The sequence below is a fragment of the Carettochelys insculpta genome, chromosome 1 (assembly GCF_033958435.1).
Source record: "Carettochelys insculpta isolate YL-2023 chromosome 1, ASM3395843v1, whole genome shotgun sequence".
Lineage (NCBI taxonomy): Eukaryota > Metazoa > Chordata > Testudines > Carettochelyidae > Carettochelys > Carettochelys insculpta.
Window position 1 is genome coordinate 219330976 of NC_134137.1, and position 27055 is coordinate 219358030.

Consider the following 27055-nt stretch of genomic DNA (forward strand, 5'->3'; position numbering starts at 1 on the left):
TCCAAAATTGCTTTGGTCATTTATTTGTCATAGTTTAATTTCAATTATCCACGGTAATGCTTCACCGAATGTTTGTATGTGCACTGTATTATTTTATAAGAAGTCAAAAATTCTTATTTTCCGCTTACAAAAGAAAACAATGAAATTAGTACACCAAATAAAAGAGTGTTTGGGGTTTTAACATATGTGTTTATTTCTATCTCAATTTGAGCTATCAAGTTTAAATACATGTACATTAATGCTATTCAAAATGAAAACAACACACAATGAAAATTCAGAATGAAAAGATGACCTCATCTGCTTTTCTGTAGCATTAACTCTAATGAGGCTCTCAAACTGTGACCTGCAGAGTACCTGCTGGTAGACCATAAAGAACGAGAGGATCACATGTAGTTCTGTGTCCTTTTTTATTGGTATCCAGTTTGAACACAAGTGGAAGCAAATGTAAAGAGGAAAAACAAGTACAGCAGCCTCCATTGCAAGCCACAGCATCGTAAGTGCAAGAAAGAAAGAAGCTGTTGGCAGAAAAATGGACAAGAAGCCACCAGCTGGGCCCTAGCCATAAAAATCCTTGGAGGGATTAAGGAAACATGGATCAGATTATAAACACTGGAACTGATAAATGTATATCAAAACAGAAAGGTAGAAAAATGCAATTATTACCACAGGGATTACAGGAGACTGAATGGGATCAGAATTCCATCAGACTGCCACTCTACAAGCAGGTTACCTGCACTAAAAAAGTGTCAGAACCCGTCATCTAGCATCTTGGTTATTATATTCTGAAGAAACATATTTAATCTTTTATCTAAAGCAACTGCTTCATTCTTTAACTACTTTGAACAGCAACTTAGTGTATCTAAGGGGCAGGATATTTGGGAAGCTAAAATGCTATCTAAGTTTAAATTTTTAACTATCCATTGCACATGTTGAGAACAGAGAAAAATAAGTTTGTACTTGTCATACAGTTCTAAGTTTAATCATTATACAGAATTAGTAACTGAATCTGACAAATACCTGATTTTTCAGTGGTTGCATATGAGGCAAGAAATCCACGCCCAGAAACGTGTGTCACACTCATAAACTGTACTGTGACTTCATTACTTTTTGACTCAATTAAACTGTCCATTGGAAAGCCCAAACCACAGTATTTTCCTACGAAGGGAGGAAAAAAAAACTCATTAAGAAATCTGTTTATGTTCAGTGTAAGCTCACAATAAGTTTTACATACTACACTTAACGACCAGGACTGTAAGTGAAGAACATACTTAGTATTTGAGATGAACGAAGAGTACAGACATCATATGCATTTCAATTGTTGAGTCAATCAGAAATGCATATGAACAGGAGCTTAAACAGCAAAACAGTTAAATAATATTATTACAGAACCACAGGAATATCAGTGTAGAAGGACAATTAAGAAATCATCCACTACCACTTGCACTGAGACTGGACCAAGTAAACCTAGGCCAGGGGTCAGCAGCCAAAATAGCAAGAAGAGCCATTTTTCCCAATTTGGTAAAAAAAACTCAGTAACTCAAGAGCGTCAATGCATGTGAATACGAGATGGTCCTTAATAAATAAAATCCAACCATACTTTTTGTAATCCCTATTTTAAGAACAACGCACACACAATGATTTGTAATGCAACACACGTTTACTGCAGGATGTTCACAAACGTTTTACATATTCTGTTTCCTCTGTCTTTACATGTGTGTTTGTACCACTGTTTTCCTCATCACTTTTAATCTTGGACCTTCTCTCTCTCTCTGGAGGACACTAGTGGCAGTTATCCAGTGTTTTGAGATCACACATCATTTGCTATTTAGATACGAGTTGTTCATTGTTGGGCTTTTAGATGTTCACCATTTATCTAAAATAATCAGGAAGGTTTTCTGGATTTTTGTTTTTTTTGTTGTGCAATTATAGCATTGGGAGCCACAAAAAAGTCCTGCAAGAGCTGCACGTGGCTCCGGAGCCACGGGGTGCAGACCCCTGACTATGGCAGATTGAATCAGAATGAAGTCTCAGTATCAGCAAGACTAAAATGAACGGGCTGCATATCAGGGCGGATAAAAATCAGTGATTATTAAAAAATGATTTTTTTAAAATAAAATACTAAATTTCTCATTTAAAACGAACACTTACAATTGAACCTTATCACAAACACGCCACACGTACACTATGGGTAAGTCCACACTTACAGGCAAGTGCACCTAATGGGGCCACACTAAAGCTAACTGTCATGGCTCTGCCGTCGACTCCAGTATGACTGGCAGTAACGAGATATTAAGGAAGCTGATGGGAGAGTTTCTCCCATCGACCTCCTGCTGTGTGGATGGATGCAAAAATCGATTTTAGATACATACATCAACTCCTGCTACACAGTTCTCGTAGCTGGATTTGTGTATATAAAAGCAATTTTAGCCCCTATTATAGCCTTGGCCTTATAGTCTCAGAAAAAATTTTGGGGAATAAAGGTACTTCGAAGCAGCACGGGCACTTCTAAGTGCCCACGGCTACATTCATGCCGGCACTTCGAAGTTTGACACTTTCAAGTTGACGCAGGGGAGAATTAGCCTAATGAAGTGCTGCGTATTCACCGCAGCACTTCGTTAGTAGTCTCCCGTGGCCCTGATTACCATGCCCCCTTCGGAGTTGGGGGCAAGTGTGAACAAGCCCCTGCAGAATACTACATTTACCAAAAATAGTAATATTGTACACTATAAACTTATACTGTATTTATTTGTATTTAATTTAACTATACCGTACTTATGGAAAAATGTAACTAAAATTTAGTTATGGTTAAAATGCCAGTTATTTGAGAGTTCCAGATAATAGAATGAACGATATGAAAGAGGTAACTCTACTAGGTAGTGTGAAAAACACGTGTGTTTACATGACCTCCAAACCATCTGAAATTATTTTGTATGTTTCAACAAGTTATTTATACAAATGTCGATCAGAATTAGGCTGAGAACTAATTTCTCTAGGGATTCACTAGAAAATTCTCCCCACTGTTTTATGAATCCATGAAATATTACATTTTGAGATGACAAATGACCTAGTTTTTTAACCATTAATATTCACCAAAATCATCTTGACCATTCAGATATTATCTTCCAACATTTTTTAAGTAAAGGCATAAAGCAAATTCCAAGACGACAACATACCACTCACATTGCATCATACTAGTGGTATTAAATCCATACAGTCCTGAAGTTAGAAAAAGTCCAGAAAAAATATTTTAACAAGATTTTATATTTAATAGTTAATAGCCATCTAATCAATATCTGGGTAACAATAGTTGGCATGAGCTGACAGTCTGAGATGGGCACTGTGGGACATCAACTCCTTCTCATCAACCATTAATCTCTTGATAATGCCACCTCTGTATTTTGGTATAATATTCACTTCACATTATATGTCCAAAATCTACTCCTAAGGGGTTTCTGTGCCTAAAAATTCCGAGGAAAAAAAAGAAACCTGCACACATTTTAAAATGCTGCAAAATTCTGCAAACATTATGCATCAATAAAGAAATGAAAGCTTCAACCTAGCCGTGGAGAGCAAAGGCCACTGGCTACACGGAGGCGGGAGATCACAGCACAGCCTCCCCATCCTCCCTGGACAGGAACGCAGCAGTGATGCTGCACCCATCCCTGACCCAGCACGAATGGTTGGTCCTGCCCTGGAAACTCCGGAGCCTTGCCCCTCGGCACCAGGTATGGGTGAGCAGGCTCAGCCAACCTGGGTCCCAGTGGGAAGGGGCTTTGAGGAGAGGGGAATCCAAGTGTGGCGTGAAAGGTTCGTGCGTGGGACAATCTGGATGCTGGACAACAGAACTCTGCTGAAGGGGTCTAGATGAAGGCGGCTGGGGCTCGGCAGGGGGTGGTCTGGGTGTGACGGGCTAATGGGAGGGTCCAGATGCTGGGGGTGCAGAGCTTGGTGGGGCGAGGTTCAGATTCAGCTAGTTGGGGCTGAGTGGGGTATGGGTCCAAGTGAGGGGGGCTCACTGTGTTGGTATATGTGCGGGGCGGGGGGGGCGCTTGTCAGGGTGGGGGTTTAATGGGTTTCCTTAACAAGGATACCCCAGCTGCTGCCAAGGGGGACACATGCTGGGCTTCTCCTCCCCCACTTCTCCTATCCCTGGTATCTTCTCAATCTCATCCCCCTTCCTCCTCTCCCCGCTGCCCCATCCTTTCCCTCATTTCCATATCTTCCTTCCCTATACCAGCATCCTCCCTTCCTCATTGCTCTTCTCACTATCCTATCAACCCACTCCCATTCCCCTCTGTCCTCTGGGCTCTTCCCGCACACACTCCTCCTGCCTTTCCCCACCACGTTCACATGCCGTTGTACAGAAAACAGGCTGGTGTCCAGTATACAGAAGAGGAGTACAACCAGCACTAGACCTAAGGTGCTCAGCTGCAGAGTCAGCGAGCTGTTGCAAAACCCTCCTTTACCCAGGCAGCTCTACACTCACAGTAATTGGGGGAAGCAGTGGCATGAGACCCTGCATACCCTACAGATGGCCCCGGTCTGGGAGGCTATGTGTCTTCAAATTGCATCCAGGGGCTCCCCCAGTCCTGTCTCCTTCCCCCCACATATGAGATTTACCTTCTTCAATGGCTGCTGCAGGTGCCAGTAACCACACTGGTGTCTGACCCCTCTTGAAGCTTCCCTTTGCTTCCCCATTATTTTCTGCAGGGAAGCAAAGAAATCTACAACTGAACATGAATCTGTGTGTGCTCAGTGTAACAAAATTACCCCAGAAGTAAAAATCTGGGATGGAGTTAAGCCAATACTAGTCTAAAATACGTCTGAGGGTTTTGTTTTTTTTTGTTTTGTTATAAGCAACAGCAGCTAAAGTCTGCTTTAAAACAATAACCTAAACTGACCTCTCTTTTAGCACCAATATATATCCCTGAATCCAAGTCTATTTGCATCATCTCTGTAACAAGCTGTACACTCCATCTGGAGGATTACTCCCTCGGGCATTTAACGTCTGTCACAATTTTTTTTGGAGATCTTTGGATGCAAGGTGATGCAAAATTATCACAGACTCACAAATTCTAACAGAAAATTTGAATTTCTGACTTGAATTTCCACTCTGAGTTTGTAGGCTTTGTTTCAAAGATGGTTGTAAAAATAACTGCCTTTCAAGTTAATGCAAGACTCACTACAAACCAAAGATCAAGCCCCAAGTAATCACTGACCAGCTGAAATGTTACCATGTCAATCTCTGCGAAATGACAGCAAACTTATATTGTGGATTTTTCCACTAACAGTTAATCACAATAAGCACTATTGCATACTGTAGTGAGGTGCTGTGGCCTCCCACTGACGCAGAGGCAGAGGAGGCCGCTCAGAGACCCTAGTGGGTGGGCCCTGAGCCAGAACACCTGTACCCTGCCCCTCAGAGGGCAGCACTTGGGGCCAGACGGGCCAGGGGTGGGGCTCGTGGCCTGTTAAAAGACTGGCCTCCAAGGGGGGCGGAAGGCTCTGACCAGGCTCCTGGTTGCCAGGACTGGGAGACCCACGGCGGGCCGGCGAGAGCCACCCACCAGCTGCCCAGACCAGCCTGGGCAGCCACAGCCCAGCCTGCCATTAGGTCAGGACCCCGACTTCCTGGATTTACCAGGGCCCTTGCACTTGCAGCAGGCCTCCTCTCCTGAGGCCCTGCTGGGGCCGGAGAAACTGCCCACAGCCAGTTACCCTGGGGTCCCAGGTGAGCATGGTCCTGGAGTCCTGCCTGATGCCTGCAGTGCTGAGGCCTCTGACCATCCGGAGCCCCCGGTCCTGCTCCCGGTAGACTACCTGGACAACGCTGAGATGCCCGACTGGCCAGACCTAGCAAGTGCTACCTACCCGGAGGAGACCCATCAGCCTGGACCTGCTGATCATGCTGACTGGGACCCAGCACCAATGGAGGTGGAGGTAGGAAGTGACCGGGGAACACTCCACCTGAGCCCATGGTGGTGTGTTGCAGCCTGCATTCCCACTACCAAGCTCAGGCTGAGAGCGATCGTTAGGGCCCCGGACCGGGATGCAGTGGAATGGGAGGACCTGTGTTCCGCTGCCCCACCTCCCCAGAGAGGCAGCCCCTCGTCTCTCCCGAGCCACCCCGCTTTGGTGGCTATCTGCTTACCTGCTGCCCCGCCCCGAACTGAGGGCTGGGCTTCTGAACTTTCTGCCTGCTGCCCCACCCCGAACTGAGGGCTGGGCTTCCTAACAGCAAGCCTGTCTTGCGCCGCCCATTAAAGGAGACAAGGCCCCAGGGTCGGCTGGTGTTGAGGGGGCCAGCTGTGGAAGCCCGTGCTGCCTAAATAGGGCAACAGCCGCAGGCAAAGGATGCTACACATACATTTAAATAATTACAAAATTCGAATGGACTTGGAACTTATGTGGGCCCAATTTGCAAAGTAAATGTATTTGTAGAATATTTATTTCCATTTAGTGATATATAGCAGTAGTACTGAACCAGTGTCCTGTAAGAACTGTCCATGCGTACCCTGAAATTTTGGCAATTTCTCCTTGCCGGGGCTCTGCAAAGAGCCACCTCGGGAGGGAAACTGAAAACCTCTGTGCCAGCGGGGGCTCAAGTAATTAAGCTGCCAATTTCCTCTTGCAGTGGTTCTTTGCAGAGCCACCATGAGGGGAAATGCAGGAGACAGTTTGTGCTGAGAGGCAGCTGAAATCTTGCTTCCCAGCCCCAACAGGCTGGCGGGGAGCCCATGTCCCCTCCCTGGGAGCCTGTTGGAGCTGGGACGTGGTTTAAATACCACATCCCAGCTCCAACTGGCTGGCAGGGAGGGCGGCCTGCTCTCTGGAGCTGCCTCCCATGGCCGCCTCCAGCGAGTAATCGAGTAACTGTGGAGATTTTCAGTGGTTACTCAATGTCCCATCTGATCCCTGTTTAGCTTGTTATATGCACTGTATATCCCTGTTTAGCATATGTTACATATTGCAAAACTCTCTAGTAAAACCATAACCATAGTAAATGTAAGTAAATGTGACATTTCTGAGCAATCAGTTCAGCTGAAAAAAGTAGGTTTAAACCTGGCGGATATACGGGGATACGGCGGAGATAATTGGGGCTGATACCGCACAGGGATTGAATCTGAAGCAGTCCCCGTGGTTTCTAAGGCATGGGATGCGCAGTCCTAGTGATGGGAGTTCTATGACCACCACCCCTACGAGAAAAAGACGGGTGGTGGTGGTCGGGGACTCCCTCCTAAGAGGGACGGCGTCATCCTTCTGCCGTCTGGACCTAGAATCCCGGCAAATTTGCTGCTTGCCTGAAGCTAGAATCCAGGATATTACAGAGTCCCTGCCAAAAATTGTTAAACCCGTAAACTACTACCCCTTCCTACTTCTCCATGTAGGAACCAGTGATACAGCCAAGAGCAGTAACATACCGACTGTTGATTTCAAAACAGCAGACTTCGACTCCCTGATAGAACTGGTGAGCAGAATCCCTTGGGAAATGAAGATTAAGGGGAAAAGAGTGCAAGAGAACTGGCAGTATTTTAAAGAAGTCTTACTGAAGGCACAGGAACACACCATCCCACTGCATAGTAAGAAATGCAAACATGGTAGGCAACCAGCTTGGCTTAACAAGGAAATCCTTAAACTTAATTCTCAGGCAGCTTAAACTCAAAAAGGATGCATACAAGAAATGGAAACATGGACAGGTGACTAAGGTGGAGTATAAATATACGGCTGGAGAATACCGGGGAGCAATCAGGAAAGCGAAAGCACAACTGGAACTGAAGTTGGCAAGGGATGTGAAGAGTAACAGGAAGGGTTTCTACAGGCATGTTAACAATAAACAGGTTATCAGAGAAATTGAGGGGCTGTTACTGAATGAGGGAGGTAACCCAGTGACAGATGATGTAGGAAAAGCTGAAGTACTCGATGCTTTTTTTGCCTCAGTCTTCACAGACAAAGTCAACTTCCACATGACAGTCCTAGACAATGCAGTATGGGAAGATGGAGGGCAGCCATCTACGAGGAAGGAACAAGTTCTGAGCTATCTAGAAAAACTAGATGTACACAAATCCATGGGTCTGGATTTAGTGTACCCGAGGGTATTGAGGGAATTGGCAGAGGTCATTGCTGAACCTTTGGCCATTATCTACGAAGACTCTTGGAGATTGAGGGAGATACTGGATGACTGGAAAAAGCCAAACATAGTGCCCATCTTTAAAAAAGGAAAGAAGGACCATCCAGGGAACTATAGACCGGTCAGCCTTATCTCAATCCCTGGGAAAATAATGGAGGGAATCCTCAAGGAATCCATTTTGGGGCACTTGGAAGAGGGGAAAGTGATCAAAAGTAGCCAACATGGATTCACTGGGGCAAGTCTTGCCTGACCAATCTGATCAGATTCTATGATGAGGTAACAAGCTCTGTGGACATGGGGAAGTCAGTGGATGTGTTATACCTTGACTTCAACAGAGCCTTTGATATGGTCTCCCACAACATTCTTGTCCATAAGTTAAGGAAATATGGATTGGATCCTTGGAATACAAAATGGACAGAAAGCTGGCTTGATGGTCGGGCCCAACGAGTAGTGGTCAATGGCTCAATATCTGGATGGTGGTCGGTTTCAAGCGGAGTGCCGCAAGGCTCAGTTCTGGGGCCAGTGTTATTCAACATCTTTATTAATAACCTGGGTGAGGGACTGGATTGCACCCTCAGCAAGTTTGCGGATGACACAAATCTAAGGGGAGAGGTAGATACGCTGGAGGGTAGAGAGAGAATCCGGAGTGACCTGGATAAATTGGAGGAGTGGGCCAAAAGAAATTGATGTGGTTCAACAAGGAGAAGTGGGGAGTCCTGCACCTGGGTTGGAAGAATCCCACACATTGTTATAGGTTGAGAACCGACTGGCTCAGCAGCAGTACGATGGAAAAGGACCTAGGGGTTATGGCGGATGAAAGGCTGGATATGAGTAAATAGTGTGCCCTTGTAGTCAAGAAGGCTAATGGCATACTAGGGTGCATTAGGAGGAGCATCTGGAGCAGATCTAGAGAAGTAGTTATTCCCCTCTATTTGACACTGGTGAGGCCACATCTGGAATACTGTGTCCAGTTTTGGGTCGCCCAGTATAAAAAGGATGTGGATGTGTAGAGCAGGTTTAGCGGAGGCCAACAAAAATGATTAAGGGGCTGGAGCACAAGACCTATGAGGATAGGCTGAGGGATTTGGACTTGTTTAGTTTACAGAAGAGAAGACTTAGGCGTGATTCAACAACTGCCTTCAACTTCCTGCAGGGGAGCTCTAAAGTGGAGGGTGAGAACCTGTTCTCAGTGGTGTCAGATGGTGGAACAAGGAGGAATGGTCTGAAGTTGAAGAGGGAGAGGTGTAGGTTAGATATTAGGAAAAACTGCTACACCAGGAGGGTGGCAAAGCATTGGAATGCATTGCCTAGAGAGGTGGTGGATTCTCCATCCCTCGAGGTTTTTAAGTCCCGGCTTGACAAGGTCCTGGCTGGGATGACTTAAGTGGGGGTTGCTCCTGCTTGAAGCAGGGGGCTGGACTAGATGACCTCCTGAGGTCCCTTCCAGCCCTATGATTCTGTGATTTTCATAGCCCCTTTAAATCCCTATGCATTTTACAATCTCTGCACCATCCTGGTTAGGAGTATATTCTTACTACTATAGCCTTATTATGCAAGCAAGGACTTTCTGTCCATAGACACTGTATGGTATAATCTGATTACTATTACTATTGCTATTTGACTTTATGCTTTTTTTTTTTTTTTACATATTGTGCACATTCTTATATATATTTGTAACCTAGTATTATCGTATCCTATCATCATTCTAGCAAGTTTCTGTTATGCCTACAATATCGATACCCTGAGTTAATACTAGGAACCAATATTAAGTTCACCAGTCTTTATATTTAGACTTTAGCTTTTGTATACATACATTTATGAAATCTGTCAATATTTAGTTGTCTGCCTAGGTGTGTTGTGAACAAGACAAGAGAAGTCATTCTTCCGCTCTACTCTGCGCTGGTTAGGCCTCAGCTGGAGTACTGTGTCCAGTTCTGGGCACTGCAGTTCAAAAAGATGTGGAGAAATTAGAGAGGGTCCAGAAAAGAGCAACAAAAATGATTAAAGGTCTAGAGAATGTGACCTATGAAGAAAGGCTGAAAGAATTGGGCTTGTTTAGTTTGGAAAAGAGAGGATTGAGGAGAGACATGATAGCAGTTTTCAGATATCTAAAAGGGTGTCATAAGCAGGAGGGAGAAAACTTGTTCTTTTTGGCCTCTGAGGATAGAACAAGAGGCAATGGACTTAAACTGCAGCAAGGGAGGTTTAAGTTGGATATTAGGAAAAAGCTCCTAAACTGTCAGGGTGGTCAAACAGTGGAATAAATTGCCTGGAGTGGTTGTGGAATCTCCATCGCTGGAGATACTTAAGAACAGGTTTGACAGATGTCTATCAAGGATGGTTTAGACAGTACTTGGTCCTGCCATTGGGGCAGGGGGCTGGAGTTGATGGCCTCTCGAGGTCCCTTCCAGTCCTAGTATTCTGTGATTCTATGATTCATGTGATACAATTGAGTGGGACTTCAAACTTCACTCCTCCAAGAGTTTCTAACATTTAAGTGCCTTTCACAGATTTTACTGGATGGTACAAATGAGTCACAAAGATATTAAGTCTTCTGAAAATGAAAAAACTATTACAGTAAACATAAGCACTCTTAAAACCATACATTATATGTATGTCCATACTTCAAAACTAAGGTGACTGCAAGGAGATACCAGAAAGCAGGCTGGATGAATCCTCCCTACTAACCACCTTAGGGTCTCCACTCTGGATTTTCTGTCTGGGTTTATTCTCACAGCCTTTGGATCTCCTGAACCTATCCACAAGGCAGCGGCGAATTTTCTGACAGTGTTGTCTTTCCTGGGGTGACGTAAGGAGTCATGGTCCCTTGGATGCTGGTGACCAAATCATGGTTCATACACCAATTGGATTATACAAAATAATCCAGGGACCCAAGTATCCCAGACCATCATCTCATGCAGAATGAGGGGGCAGTAGCCTTATTTGAAGGTGGGCTACATTCATCATGCCACATCACTGTCATCGGGCACTTGTGATTTTTAGTTGGGACATCCGATGCCAACCAGTGCCCCATCACACCCTGGTAAAGTTCTCGCTGCTGGTCCACAGCTGCATATTTGCATGACGAAGTGCATTTATTTTGCAGCAAACCTCTCAGGAGAGGACCCCTCCTACATGCCACCTGGTGACATGCCAGGCAGCATGCAGCTCTGCTCCCATGTCACCTCAGTTTCAAATCTACTGACTTCTTTCCTTTGGATTCATCTGGGGCGACCAAGAGCAGCGTAGTGCCACTTGGGCAATGCATACGCTCCAAACATTAGCCCAGGCAATGCAGTGTGTCAGAGGGAGCCAAATGGAGAGCACACTCCACCCTTGCTCATACCATGGAAACAACATGGGAAGTGGCAGCTATGGGTTATAAGCCCTCCTCAACTGGCAGAGAGGATGACGCCACGGGTCACTTTAGTCTGTGGGAGGAGTCATTGTGCTCAATGGCCAGCTACCACCCACCTCAAGCCGGGCAGCCCCACCAGTCAATAAGGTGCTGACCCGCCACGTCTACATTCCTCAGTGGGTGCACGGGGATAGACAAAAAAAATCAAAAAGTATATGTACCTGATGTATCTGCCATAAAATGAAATAATAATCAACCTGTGTCCGGCTCGGTAGCTGGAATGTGCTGACCATGAGTCCGGGACTTGAATCTGCCTATGACCTTACGAACACGAACTCAATACTCAAAACAGCTATCACAGACCAACAGTTACACAAACTGAACGTCGACATGGCTGCTGTCCAGGAAACCCAGCTGGCAGATGTTGGGTCAGTGAAAGAAACCAACTACATTTTCTTCTGGAAGGGCTTGAGTTCAGATGAACACCACCCCTGTGGAGTTGGATTTGCTCTTCGGAACAATCTGCTGAAGTCTATCAATAGGTCCACAGCTGAATTGAAATGCATTATATCCTTGAAGCTCTGCACTAAGTTAGGATATGTCAATTTCAGCAGTGCTTATGCACCCACATTAGCATCGTGTACCGAAGACAAGGGCCACTTTTATTATAATCTTCAGAAAGTTATCGACTCCTTTCCAACTGGTGAACAACTGTACATTCTTGGCAACTTCAATGTAAGAATTGGACGCTACCATCGGTCCTGGCCTGCCTGCCTCAGTCATCAAGGTATTGGGAAAATGAACGAAAATGGTCACAGGCTTCTAGAATTCAGCTCTCAGAATCAACTCTGCATCACTAATATATTCTTTAACTTGAAAGAACGTTGCAAGGTTTCATGGTGCCACCCCAGAGCTGGTACTGGCACCAACTTGACCTTGTACTAGTACACAGGAAATATCTCAACACCGTCAAATTTATACACACATACCACAGCACAGATTGCAACACTGATCTCTCCTTGTTCATCAGGAGATTGAAAATCATCCCAAAGAAACTCTATGGTTGTGTCTCCACTAGCCCAAAACTTCGAAATGGCCATGCAAATGGCCATTTCAAAGTTTACTGATGAAGCGCTGAAATACATATTCAGTGCCTCATTAGAATGCCGGCAGCCGCGGCACTTCGAAATTGATGCGGCTCGCCCAGACGGGGCTCCTTTTCAAAAGGACCCTGGCAACTTTGAAATCCCCCTATTCCTATCAGCTGAAAATTGTCCCAAAGAAACTCTATATGACAAAGGAATGCAGTAAGCCAAAAATCAATACTCTCAATACTAGAGATGCGTTGAAATGCTCTGTCTTTGCAGTTGATCTCACTCGCAAAATGGAACACAAACCTGACCAACAAACCGATTGTGAAACATGGTCCATACTGAGAGATGCAATACACAAATGTGCTAACTCTGCCTTTGAAACACATAAATTCTCTAACAAAGACTGGACTGACGAAAATGCTGACATTCTTAGGCCTCTTCTTGAAGGAAAACACAAGACACATCTGAATAACAAAGAACCCAACACAAAGTACAAGAGATCAACTGGAACATGCAAGATCTGTTCTTCAGACAGAATCCAGGTGGTGTGCAAACAAGCAGTGGGACGATTTATGTTCTCATATTCAAAAGGCATCTGATTTGGGCGACCTGAAAACTACATATGATGGACTGAAGAAAGCACTCAGACCAAACATTACCAAAGTCACAGCATTTAAATGAACAGACGATCATAGACAAAAAGCTGCAGATGTCCAGATGGGTGGAACTCTACTCAAGTCTTTATTCCCACAAGCGTACAATACAACCTGAACTTGACATCCTCATCCCAACTCATCCAGAAATGTCAGAGCTAGATGCAGTGTTTACAGAGTAAGAGCTTTCTCAAGCTCTTGAGGCCCTCTCCAATGGAAAAGCACCAGGAAATGACAGAACCCCAGCTGAAGTCCTAGTGGCAAACAAGGTTGTGCTCATCCCCTTCCTCTGTCACTTACTTCTAAAATGTTGGAGAGCGGGAGATGTCCCACATGACATGAAAGATGCAAACATCATCACTCGCTATAAAAACAAAGGCGAAAAGGGTGCCTGAAACAACTACAGAGGCATCTCGTTACTGAGCATCACATGGAAAGTATTTGCCTGCATCACTCTCAAATGCCTGCAAAAACTCGCTGATCGAGTCTATCCAGAAACACAATGTGGCTTCAGGGCTGGCAGCTCAACAATGGACATGATTTTCTCTCTTCAACAACTACAGGAAAAATGCACAGAACAAGGAAAGCTGCTATTCATAGCATTTGTGGACTTAACAAAAGCGTTTGACACAGTTAGTAGATCAGGACTATACAGAGTATTAACCAAGATTGGCTGCCCACTGACCCAACTCAAGTCCATAACATCCTTTCATTAAAACACGAACGCAACAGTGCAACATGACAGATTTACATTGTAACAGTTTGCAATGAACAGTGGGGTCAAACAAGGATGTGTTCTTGCCCCACCCTCTTCGGCACATTCTTCTCAGTTCTACTAAATGCGCATTTCAAAACTCACCCAGAGATGTATTTCTCCACACAAGATTAGATGGCTCTCTCTACAACCTGGCAAGACTCAAGGCCAAAACTAAGGTCAACAAAGTCCTCATTAGGGAGCTCCTCTTTGCAGATGATGCAGCTCTCATCCCTCATAATGAAGACACGCTACAGTCACCGATGGATTCTCTGTCCAGAGCCTGCAAGTTCTTTTCCCTTGACCATAAGCATGAAGAAAGCTGTTGTATTCACTCAAGATATATCTCAGCGACCCAATGTCATTCTGGATAACAGCCCATTAGATTCAGCTCAACAATTCTGTTGCCTTGGATCTTCTGTCACCACAAACCTACCCATGGATGAAGATCTGAACATCAGAATCAGGAAAGCAGCTACTATTTTTGGCAGACTTACAAAATGAGCATGGAACAATCCTAAACTGACCGATCAGTATCTTTGTTTTCACTGTCAGGAATGTGTATCGAGTATCCAGCTATATGGATCTGAGACGTGGACCACCTACTTGAACCAGGAGAAAAAACTGACCAGCTTCCATTTTCGCTGCCGCCACAGAATTACAAATATCAACTGGCAACATAAAGTTTCAAATACAGATGTCCTGTCAAGATCTGGCATACCCAGCCTCACAGCCATTCTCAAAAGTAGAAGACTACGATGGCTTGGTCATGTGAAAAAAATGGGTGATGAGCATCTTCCCAAAGAAATCCAAGATCAAAGCTAAGATTCATATGCAAAAATGCCATGAAAAAAATTCAACATCCATCTAAACTCCTGGAAATTACATCATCAGATTGAAATACCCGGTAACAACTGCTACGGTAGGGCACATCATCCTTCAATAGTATATGTGCAAGTCATGCAAAACAACTTCATCTTAGGAGGAAAAATTCTCAGACTCAATAATCAGAAATAGACTGACATGTGGTTATTGCAATCAATCATGCAAATCCAATACTGGACGGATAAGCCATGAGAGAAGCTGCAGAGTCAAACACTGCCCATAGATCCTCATCATCACTGCTAACCACCGTCTCTCAAGATGAAATGGGGCCATAGATATTTTAAAAATGTTTGCATCTTTCCAAATATGTGTAATAATACATGTAAAGTATGAATGGCCTAGAGAGAGAGCACTGGGATCAACCCAGGCTTGAAGGAGAGAAAAAAGGAAAGGTACAGAAAACTAAATGGCAATAGGACAGATCAAGCAACATGAAGATGAGAGCATATCTAGAAAGAATGAAAAACATGTCAGTCAAACAGTACAAGCTTAACTTCTAGTTGAACTATTAGCCAGGGATTTTCTTGTATAAAAAACCCCCAAACCAAAACAAAAAAAAGTGATACTTTCTGAATGACTTTCAAGGTTCACCAAGTCCCTGCTGGGAATCCAAATTATGCATGGACTCCTTTTGCTGAACAATGAGGGGTTGTTTGTTTGTTTTTGTTTTTTATATACACACAAGAAAATTGCCTGACTAAGTTAGTTAACTGGAAGTCTGAAAAACATGTCAGCCAAAAAATTCTTGAGAGTTTTGTAAGTTTCCAAAAACCCACCAACATTACAAAGTCTGGACATTCCAAATAAATGATTCAATTTACCAAAAAAATTGAAAATATATAAAAAACATTCAGTGTCACAACCAACCACAACTCTGATTCCATAGTTCCTTACGACAACCCTGTCCATCTGCAACTCCTTCATGACCACAAAAAATGTTATTAAGAGGTAAGGGTATTGAAAGTACTCACATAGGTGCACAAGATTGACTTGGTGTTTAGGGTTGTTCTCAGATGTTTAAAGTTAATATTCTTTTACTGGCCTTAATTGTGCAATAAATAAAAAAAAACCCACGTCCAAAGCCTGAGAGGCTAAATTTGAGTTGGAATTTCTTGGCTGTTTTTCAGGGGCTAGTGGAAGGAAGAGGAGAAATCTTCAACATTATCCTATGAGTTTTTTGGCAAAAGTGAGATTCTTTCCACTTTAATTCTTTATTATTAGTAGTAGTAGCAGCAGTATTATTATCTCAGTTGCCTAGAGACATTGTCAAGAGAGGATCAAAATAGGAATCAGTTGTCTCATCTCCACTGTCTGTTTTTTCAAATATGTAAATTCAAGAAATTGTGTTAGCCATAGCTGCAACTTTTAGCATCCTTATTAGTTACAAGAATTAATCTGCTACTAGCAGAAAGAAGCACATACTGCTCAACATATTGTACTTATGCCAGCTGGATATAGCTGAAAGACAAAAGAAACAAATGAAGTAAAACATTTACGTGAGTCAGTTAACTCACTTGTAAAAGTGAGTAACAGACTGATCAAGACTGGACGTTCCTTGCCATTTAAGGATCTCAGTACTTTGTTATTTTAGAGCAAGTCTGGCTTAAGGGCACAGAGCACATACTTACTTTCACACATTCATCTAGGTAACAGTAAGATAAATCTACTTGAAAAAAGCCAGAATTCCGCAAGTGCCTTTACAGTAAGACAGTTCAGCTACTTCAATATTCCTTGATTATATAAAAACACACAATTACCAAAAGAAATTTCTGTAGAAGAAAGTGTAAAACTGCCAAAATGTCTCTGCATAGAAAATCTGGAGACTGCTTTTTGAGTTCTTACTCTTAAATTTTATCTGCTAGATTTTCATCTCTACCCGCCCTTCAATTTTAAACAGAATACCATACAGCACAACAAGTCTGCCAAAGCAGTGCTTTTCAGGACAGTGCTATCATTAGCAAATTGGCTAATAACTGCTAATTAGTGCTATCATTAGCAAATCAGCTGCATTCTAGTCATTTTTTCTGAGACTGTGAAGCTCAGATGCCATCACAGAAAAAACCTTGCATATTTTCTTCCTCTGGGAATAGGAGAATAGATAATTCTACTAAACTAAATTCACTCCTTCTCCCAATCTGAGACTGTATACAGTGCACATCTCATTCCTCTTCATTATTTCTTACACGTAGCACCCAAAGGAGCTTCATTGTACTAAGCATCATACGCATACTCGGGAAGACAAGGTGCCAGCCTACTCAGAACTCAATGTCACTTTAACAATCCCCTGGCATTTTGGGATGAGTTACTGTGGCTGCATCTACACTTTGAGATAAATTCAATTTATTTATATCAGTTTTCTAATTCTGGAATTTATAAGTTCAAAGTTGACCATCCTCACTTCCCACATGCTCCCCACTACTGCACAAACAAATGGGCTAGCAATGCCTGCTGCAGTAGTACATTGTGGGAAGCTATCCCGCAGTTCCATCATCCCTGTAGCATTCTGGGTATATTCGCTAGTCTTGACATCATCATCTTCCCACATTGTATTTTTCTCATTCCCCTCCTGCTCGTGAAAATATGCTGATCCCTGGAAATAATACAGGGACCCTCAAAGTTAGGAAAAAAAAAGGGGGGGATAGAAAAGTCTAGAAAAAAAGAATTTTTGATTCCCCCCTGGTGGCAGTAAGCCCCAGTATGGGCGAACTGCGAGGGCACGAAGGGGGGTCAGTTGAAGTGGTCCTTCCCATGGCAACAGCCAAACCCTGAATTTCTTAGCAGCTGGGGAGACTTTTCCCCAGCAGCAGCAAAATCCCCAGTATCTTAACCGCCGGAGAAGACTTCCCCACTGCAGCAGCAAAGCCCCCAGTATCTTAATCACTGTGGGAGACTTTCCCACAGTGGCAGCAAAGCCCCCCGTATCTTAACTGCCAGGAGAGACTTCCGCACGGCAGCAGCAAAGCCCATATTTTTACTGCCCTTGGAGCCCTAAATGCGCGACTGGAAGCATTGTCAATACTGAAAGGTAGGCACATCCTTTTATTGGGTTGGGTTGGTAGCTAACCACGTGATGTGACTGAGCGCGGGAAAGACTCAGACTGTGTGGCTCCTGTGTGGGAGAGAAAGGGGTCCGCACACAAATGTAAACCACTGAGAAGTTTCTCGGAGTGTTGTGCAAACACGACCCTCAGCACAGCCTTATTGACACGTGGTATGGTGGGGCAGGGGCTGGCACCAGGCAGCACAGGGAAAAAAAAAAAAAAAAGCAAGTGTACAGACAGAACCGCAAACTCCTTGTAGGGCTATTTGAATGGGTAGATGCACACACAGTGCTAATAGCATAGAAAGAAAGACAGACATTTTTCAGGCTGTCATAAACTAACATGAGCCCACAGCTAAAGTCTCGCTGCTTCCGCTTGGAAATTCACAGTCTTCCTGTTACTGGAGAGCACCACCCAGAGCAGAGCAGTGAAGGGGCATTGTGGGTTAGATATGGGACACTTCTGAAGGCTAATAAATTCGCTTTGAAGATATGGTGCTTCCACACTGGCCATTAATCGAACTCCTGAAATCGTGCTTGATGCTATACCCGTCAAGTAACTGCGATTTTGTAATCTCGAGATTAGTGCACCCAAAATTGGGCTAATAGTCTTTACAGTGAAGACAGTCATGTGGTAAAAACTGAGCTAACTGAATTAAATTTGAATTTATCTCGCAGTGTAGACACACCTGTGTGTCTACTATTAACACACGTTAGTTCATGAACAGTGAGGTTTTTTAAAAAGTAATTTTAAAAGCAAACAGGAAGGAAGGAAGGAATATTTTTCAAGTTTTACCCCACACAAAAGGATCCAACAGTTTAAAAAAATATATATTTTTTTATATATATATAAAAGCTCCTACCTATCTCTGTCCTAGTAGGTCCAATTCCATTGTAAACTCTCAAGTAATTAGAATGGCAAGCATTTGAATCTTCAATATCAAAATCACCAAATTTGAGCTGAACTCTTTGTCCAGATTTTACACGGATCTCCCACACACACACTGTGCTGTTGGGATACGTCTCTGGGTAGTTTATTGAAGAAAGAGTTCCACTTTCAGGGCCCAGAACCGTGTGTCCACAACCATCACCTTAAAACAAGAAAAAGAACTTTTACTACAAATAAATCACATAGCACGTGCATATAAAAATTATTAGTGTCAACTTACTTTTTAGGAATGGCTAGAGATTTTTGAAAGGAAATTTTTTACTAACTACAGTAATCCTTCCCCAACCACGAGGGTTACATTCCCAAAAACCCCCACTGTAAGGGAATTTGCACTAGAGGAATTTAAGAGCTTATGGGAAAAATAGTGCTAGGGGCACTGCAGTTGGTAGTGAACCTATGACTGACATCTCTGCTACCACTGTCCCAGACTGGCCTCCCAGCTGCCAGTAGCCAGCCCCACACAAGTTGACAGCCCCGCTATCACCATCTCCAGCCATCCCCAGCCAGCCTCCAAGTCATATGGGCTGCCGGCCCCACTATGAACAGTTGACCTCACAGCTGCCGCATGGGCTGGTAGCCTGCTATTACTGTCCCAGCTGCCACTGGCCTGCCCCACATGGGCTGCTGGCTCTACTTTTGCTGTACCCAGCTGGCTTCTTTGCTGTTGCTGGCCCACCCCACACATCAATCATTCTCACAAGAGTCTGCAAGACAACATGATGTCCACTAACCAGGCAAACACACAAAGTTTAAATGTTTGAGCTCTGATGGCTCACGGCAACTCGCGTATACTCCAGGCAATTACCTCTCATTTGCCGAATGGGTACATAGAAAAGAAAACTCGTATGTGCTCAAATCGTACATTTGAGTGACGGCGGTACATTGTGATAAGGCTCAAAAGCAAAATAGGCAGTGGTGAAACTACAACCATGACAAAATAGGATTTAACTAACTTTACCTAGTGCCTGAGCACATTTGACTGGGGAGATGGAACAGCTTTCACCAATAGATAAGATTACTCTGTGATGGCTTTAAAACCAAACCAAACCTAAACATGCAGCAAAAACAACCACCTCCCCGCCATCCCCCTCCCAGCAGAACAGGTTTATTTCCTCAGGTTCATGGACAAAGACAAAATGTTTTTAATAAAAATGGAAAAGGAAGTCCAAACTTCTTGTAACTATAATCTCAAATAGGAACACATCAGTTTAATTGATGATTCTGCACTCTTAGCATTTTGGAAGTAGGAACAGACGGGCAACAAGATCTTTTGGCAAATGGAGAGCAAAAGAGCTCCCTGGGAATAGCTAAAGAGAAGTATGACCGTAAACCACTTAATTTTAAGGTGGTGATGACATTTTGTTGCTGGTAAAATGCACGTTTATTAGTTTTGGCTTGGTCTTTAGGGTATGTACTGTAATTTCTATGTCTGTGTAGAGCACAGGGGTCTTTGAAGTACCACCTCTTTCTAAATGTAAAAAATATACTATAACCACATAATAAACAATAAATAAATAAATAAATAAATATGGAAAGTCTATGAGTTAGAGAGTAGAAAACTCTGCTGTGATTGTAAATTTACAATCGTAAGTTAAATGTATTAGCAAACTATCCACAAAAAGGGCAAAGTAACTTATGAGCCTTTGTGTATTTACTCAAAAGCAAAATATGAACTGCAGCCAATAAGATACAATTAATATTTGCAAAATGCTTTGAAAATGACAGTGCTACATAAGTAGCAGTAAGGACTCAATGAACATTGTTGTCATGTGGGAAGGAAGTAGTTCTGATTGGAAGATTATAACCCAGCTAAAATTGTAACTTTTGGCATGAAACAACTCCCTGCAAACTGCAATATTTAAATTAGCACTTGAAGCAAATGCGTCAACCCACTAAAATCAGTTGCACTAAATTATAATATTAGGGCATGCACTACTCTTGTAAGGCATGACCCTGTGAGATGTAGAGCACTTCCAGATTGGTTGAAGGTGATCTTGTGAACTGCTAAAGTACAGGTATCAGACTTTATTTTACACATTCAAATAAGAACAGTAGACATGGAGGCACAAATCCAATGCAATATTCTATTTAAAAGCGTTCTTCCTCCCACTATTTTTCCCATCCCGAGATTCATTTAACCTCTCACATTTTTCTTTAGGGAATGCATCTTTTAGCCAAATGTATCACCACTATTAGAAAGTATGCTGAGGTACGACCTTCTAACACTCCATAACTAGCAACATTACTCTTCAGGACAGCTTTCTGACGCAATAGCTATAGGCTTTCACAGCATGCCATTGTTTTATATGCTAACCTATTACTGTGTGGCCTAAGGTTAAAAAAAAATGCTAAAAAGTCTGAAGACTATATAATGAACTATTCAAATGAAAAAGGATTCCTTATAAAATGGACAATGCCTTTTCATAGAATGACTGCAGTAGCAAGTTGAGTGGACTGACAAGACTGCTAAAAACTAATGACCCTTAGTGACTTATTCTTGCAGAGGCCCTTCATTTTTAAAAACTAATGTCTCTGTACTCGCGAGGACCTCAAAACGCAAGATAACAATATAGTCTAAAATCCCAGCTGCAGGTGCTGCTAGTATACTGATTAGCATTTGCAAGTCTTCTCTATTCATAATGTTAGAACAATAGTGTATATTTTCTTTTGGAACAGCTTTCTGTGTACTTACAGGTTCTATTATAAAAGCATTGACATGACAATACTTTTTTGTCTTATTTTTAGCATTCTTATTGTAAATATGTTCCATCATCAGCTGACATATATATTATAAACAATGTTGTTTCCACTTTGGTAATGGGTCATTAAATATATTTACTCAACTAAATTCTTCCTTGACAAAGTCTTTTTCATTTACTATCCCAATAGGCAATGCTATATACTAGTAAACGGTTGCCTCATTTCACCATGAAGGTAGCTTAAAAGTGGTCAACATAAGAAAATTTATAGTGAATAGACTAAAGAGAGCCCTTAACTGTGAAAATCCTTGCTGTTCGGAATATTTTTTTGAAATCAGAAATAAAGCCAATTCCTTTCCTAGTAATCAGCAAAGTCATAGGATTTCCTTTCCTGGTTGTATGCTGAGAAGTGAGGACAAAATTTTTATCTTTCAAATGCAGGAACTCAGTGGGTTAATAATAACTATAAAAATAAGTACCTAGCTCTTTAGCCAATCCAAACCGATCACATCTTTTACCTATAGGCAACATTTCAATACCCTTGACATACCGCAGACATAAAAAAACCCTAAATTTTCAGCATAAATGGCAACAGATGTCATGCCGTATTCTAATTAAGTAATGAACAATTCATCTGATTCTTTATATTTCCTCCCAGCATTTTTCCTGTTCTGTGATATGAACTGGTGATTTGCTAGTTTGTTATATATTCAAAACAGTACATAGATATGACTCAGTTACCCAAACACCCAGTACCAACTTTGAACAAAGAGGCCAAAATTAAAATATCAGATTGTGTGAACAAAAAAGGCAATCTGACAACAATTTCACTCTGTGAAAGCCTAGAAAGCCTTGTTTTCGCTGGCCTGAAGTAACCTTATGAACACAAGTCTACACTTTCAGGGAATCTGAACGTGAACCAAAATCACACTCAGGCCTTGCAGACCCTACTAAGTTGTACTGCTCTAACTATGATGCTGTGAAGTAGAGGTGCTCAAATTGGGGTAAGGGCCCTCTCAGGAGGGTGTAAAATGTAATGGGGTGCGCAGCACAATCAGTTGCTGAGTCTCAGGCTTATCCATCCAATTCAAAATGTTGAAATGTGTTTCTGTTTTTATGTATGCATATTCACATTTAGATACTGATTACTAAAGTATTTACATTTTACATACTAATTTTCTTACAGATGCCAAAAGTTGTTTTTTTTTCCATACAAACAAAATCAAAATTTCCATCGGTTTGGATTGCTTCAAACATACCGGGGGACTCTGCTAATTGCAGGGACGAAAAAGTGGGGCCCAATGTAAAAAGTTTGCTCACCCTGGCACAAAGCAGTATGATGTTGCTATATGGTTGCAGTTATACTTGTATGAGGGTGCTTTTTATTAGTACAAACATTCTCACATGGGAAAGGGAAGGAGTACATTGGCATGAGGCAGTTTTGTACTACAGATAAAACCTCTCTAGTCTGGCCCCCTCAGGACTTGACAGATGCTGAACCAGAGACTGTATGGAAATATTGGAGGGCAATATTATCTAGCAGCTTCACCAATTCTTCCACTGCTTACTGGGCTTTTAGAAGACATTTGAGGTAAATTAGAGATAAAGAATAGCACAGAACACAGAGCCAGGACTGGTTGTTGTAAGCATTCTTTATGAGACCATGGGAAACTTGGCCACACCCATGACACATGGACTTTTGACTAACTTCGTGCCACACCATGGATGTTGCCACACCAGAGTGTGTCGGACTAGACAGGTTAAACCTGTGCAATAACTGATTCTACTGCCTAATGGCTTGTACAAGTATGATTATGTTGGTTAGGCAGTGTGAACTTTTTTTTTATTTTTTAAGCTGTATAAATCTAAGCAGTGTAGACCAGGCTTTAACTGCTTTACACACACCATAAGCGTATATACATAAACATATATATGAGTGGACATAGGAGATATTCAAGGTACTCTTGGAAGGCTTAAATTGTGCCACCTGGCATGTGTAGTCCAAACTAGGATCATTGTGGCAAAGTCAAATGCCTCCAGTGGCTCAGACCGGTCACATATGTTATGTCTTTTTGTCTCATTGGTACAGCAACAGATTCTTGTGCCTGAAGAATTTACCAGTTACTGCTATGTGTCTAGTACCCAGTGCAGTGTGACAAGGACAGCATCATTATTGAGGATTATTTTTATTCGCTTCCACTGAGATTTGCTAAATGAGGGAATCTTGTTTTGTTTTACTGGTGTTGAGAGCGTAGTACTTGAACCTCACCTGCATAAAAAGTGTGCCATTATTCCTTAGTAATAAAACATTATTGATCAGATCCTGAGTAATAAAACATTATTAATCTTTGATGCAGGGGGAAAGTTCTGCAGTCAACAGCCGTTTCTTCAAGAAAAAAGGAAACATCCATTGCAAATGTGCTTTGCACTCTAAGCACATATCTACCGTAACATCTATTTTATTGAAGTAAAGGTCACCACCAAATTCAGCTACCATAGGATCAAGTTTCTCATGAGCTGGACACATGGACATTAAATCAAATTATTAGAGTTCAGACAGACAACTTTAATGCCTTTCACAACTCATTTTTCTTGAATGAACTGACAAGTTCTATTGTCTTTAATAAATGGCATATGAGACATTTGAAAAGATCAGCCAGAAAATTTGCACTGGACAAGTGAGTGAATGAGTAATCTGAAATACATTTTACATTTCAATTTCTCAAAGAAATTTGTGAAATCAATACAAAATTATTGCAAAACCGTAACTACCGCATGGGGCCCAACATGAAATGTGAAAACCCTGTCAAACTCCTCGTAGCAAATCAAAGCTTAACTTATGTGGAAGAGGGTATTTAAGTGAAGACCATCCCTGAAAGCGATTTGTAATTTAGAGGTCTGCATTACAGTTAACCTACTCTAATTTTTTTCTGAGACCTTTGTTTGGAGGTCAAAGTGAATTGCAGCCAGCATGACATTTAGTGCTGTTCTATCAAAATCATTTTAAAAATCTGAAACTTAATACAAGAAATTCCTCATAGTATTCCTAATAAGGAGAAGGGAACAGCATGAAACCAGGTCTACAGACACATTGATTATAGTGCTCCAAGTCTACAGGATGCAAAGTATACAGCATGCATATCAAAATAATAATGTGAATTTTAATGTACGCAGTGCATGTTTGGAGAGAGAATTTAACTGTTAGGCTTATTGAGGAGATTTTGTCTGCACAAAGTACTACAATCTGAAAACAAATATTAGCAATTCAAGAGAGAATATCAAGGAAAATTAACTCTCTTAACTGAATGTAATGTCAGTACCAGAGTTCTTAGATGAATTTAAGCAAAGAAAGGAATTCCAAGCTGCTCATTTTAACTCTGAATTCGTAACTCTATTTTGATGGATTCCTCTAGCATAAGATGCTATGCACAGAATTTTCTACTGTTTCCGTTCAGCAAAGATGCTGTGTCAGCTTCACATTCCTTTCAACTGAGACAGGAAAACTCAAAAAAAAAGTATCATGAAAAAGAAATATCAAAAAGTAATGAAAAACGGGGTTCCAAAACTAAAATTTTTTAAAAAAGCATTTTAAATTACTTGGAGTCTTTTCTCTCCTTCTGATCCAAGCCTGTTTCTAAAACACTTATGCTGTGGCTGCACTACAGCTTAATTTCAAAAGGCAAACTTTCAAAAGCCACCATCTGAAAGCTACCCTTTTGAAAGAAAGCAACTACACACAAAAACCAGATGCCTGCATCTATCCGCCCTTTCGAAAGTGCCCTCCGTCCTTTTGAAAGCGAGTGGCTACACAGCCCTGGGCTTTCTTTCGAAAGAGTGAAGCAGGAACTGCCATGGACAGGGTCACATGGCTGACAAGCCCTTCAGGGAACCGCAGCCAGCAACTACCGTAAAGGGCCCCTCCCCAACACCCTTGTCAGGCACAGGATGAGGACTGCCAGGGTGTCCGCTGCACAGCCCACCACATTCACGGAGAGGAGCACAGCAGAGCCACTGATGAGACCCGCACAGATCCCCACCAGCTCCCCGATGAGGAACTCCTGGATGCCATCGCCAGCCTGCTGGCCGCACTGCTCGTGGCTGCCTGCTGCGGCTCCAGATGGCCAGTTGCTTAGCTGCCCTCCTGCAGGCCGCCCCCACGTTTCAAGGTTCGTGCCTCCTCCCCCGGGTCAGATGGCACTTGTGGAGGCACCCCACCAGTGCTGAGTGGTGGGACCGGTTTGTAATGGGGGACTGGGACAACGACCACTGGCTTCAGAATTTCCAAAGGATGAAAGCACATTTCTGGACCTGTGTCACTGGCTGGCCCCTGTCCTCCAGTGTCGGGATACCCAGACGTGGCCCGCGCTACCCCTGCAGAAAAGGGTTGCGATTGCACTGTGAAAGCTGGCCACCCCAGACAGCAACCGCTCAGTCAGGCACCAGTCTGGGGTGGGCAAGGCCACCATCAGGGTCATCCTCATGGAAGTAAGCCAGCCTTGGTCTCACACTCGCCACAGGGAAGAGAGAGGGGGTCCCAGAGCATCCCGCCACATGCTCAGAGGCGCTTTTGCCCTCCGTCCCGTGTAGGTAGTCAAGGCAATAAACCACCTCCTCCTGCACTGGGTCGTCTTCGACGGGGACCTTGATGCCACCATCACAGAATTTGCCCAGTTGGCATTCCTCAACTGCTTTGGCATGCTGGATAGGACTCACATAGCGATCCGGTCCCCACAACACAGTGCAGGAAGCTATAGAACCAGAAGGAGTACCACTCAGTGGTGCTCCAGGCCCTCATCAACACTACTGAGCGGGCTGGTCGGGCCAGGCCTACTATGCCCAGATCTTCAGAAACTCGTGGCTGGGACGCAGGATAGAGGTGGGGACCTACATCCCCCCAGGGGAGATCCTGGTCGGGAACATGACCATGCCTCTGCGCATAGTGGCTGACACCACCTACTCCCTGCACCTGTGTCTCAAGCAGCCATGCACGGGCCACATGGACCCCATCAGGACCAGTTCAACGCCCACCTCAGTCAGGCCCACAACACCGCTGAGCGGGCATTTGGCTGCCTGAAGGGGTACTTCCGCTGCCTCCTGATGCAGCTGGAGGGCAGCCTCCAGAAAATGCCCACCCTCGTGGGGGCCTGTTGCACTCACCACAATATTGTGGAGAGCAAGCAGGAGGTATTTGTCCAGAGGTCAGTGGCTGAGGCTGTAACCCACTTTGAGCAGTCAGCCACTGCCCCATGCCGCCAGGTGGACCAGGATGGGGTGAATGTGAGGGAGGTTCTCTGGGAGGCCTTCACCTGGGGCCCCCAGGTACCGTACCCTTCCCCAGGCACCTCCGCTGCCCCCCACTCTTGCATGCCCTCCTCACCCCCGCAACTATTCTCTGAGGGTGCACTGGGGTGGTGAAAAATTCAATTTTTACTGACAACTGACAACATAATCCTTCCAAAGTAACTAGACTGGGGATGGGGTATGAACTATATACA

General features: G+C 43.3%; 1 protein-coding gene across 5 annotated transcripts in view; it reads right to left on the reverse strand.

Moving 5' to 3' along the window:
- Nucleotides 1-27055, reverse strand: part of DCBLD2 (discoidin, CUB and LCCL domain containing 2) — a 93867-nt gene that overhangs the window by 41975 nt on the left and 24837 nt on the right. For 4 of the 5 annotated variants that reach the window (XM_074999652.1, XM_074999640.1, XM_074999629.1 and 1 more), the window contains 2 exons: nt 18776-19003; nt 1018-1155 (listed from right to left, as the gene is read on the reverse strand). In XM_074999652.1, coding sequence (XP_074855753.1) covers nt 1018-1155; nt 18776-19003 — 366 coding nt within the window. The remainder of the gene's footprint in view (nt 1-1017; nt 1156-18775; nt 19004-27055) is intronic. The other variant, XM_074999673.1, reaches the window with a different exon arrangement.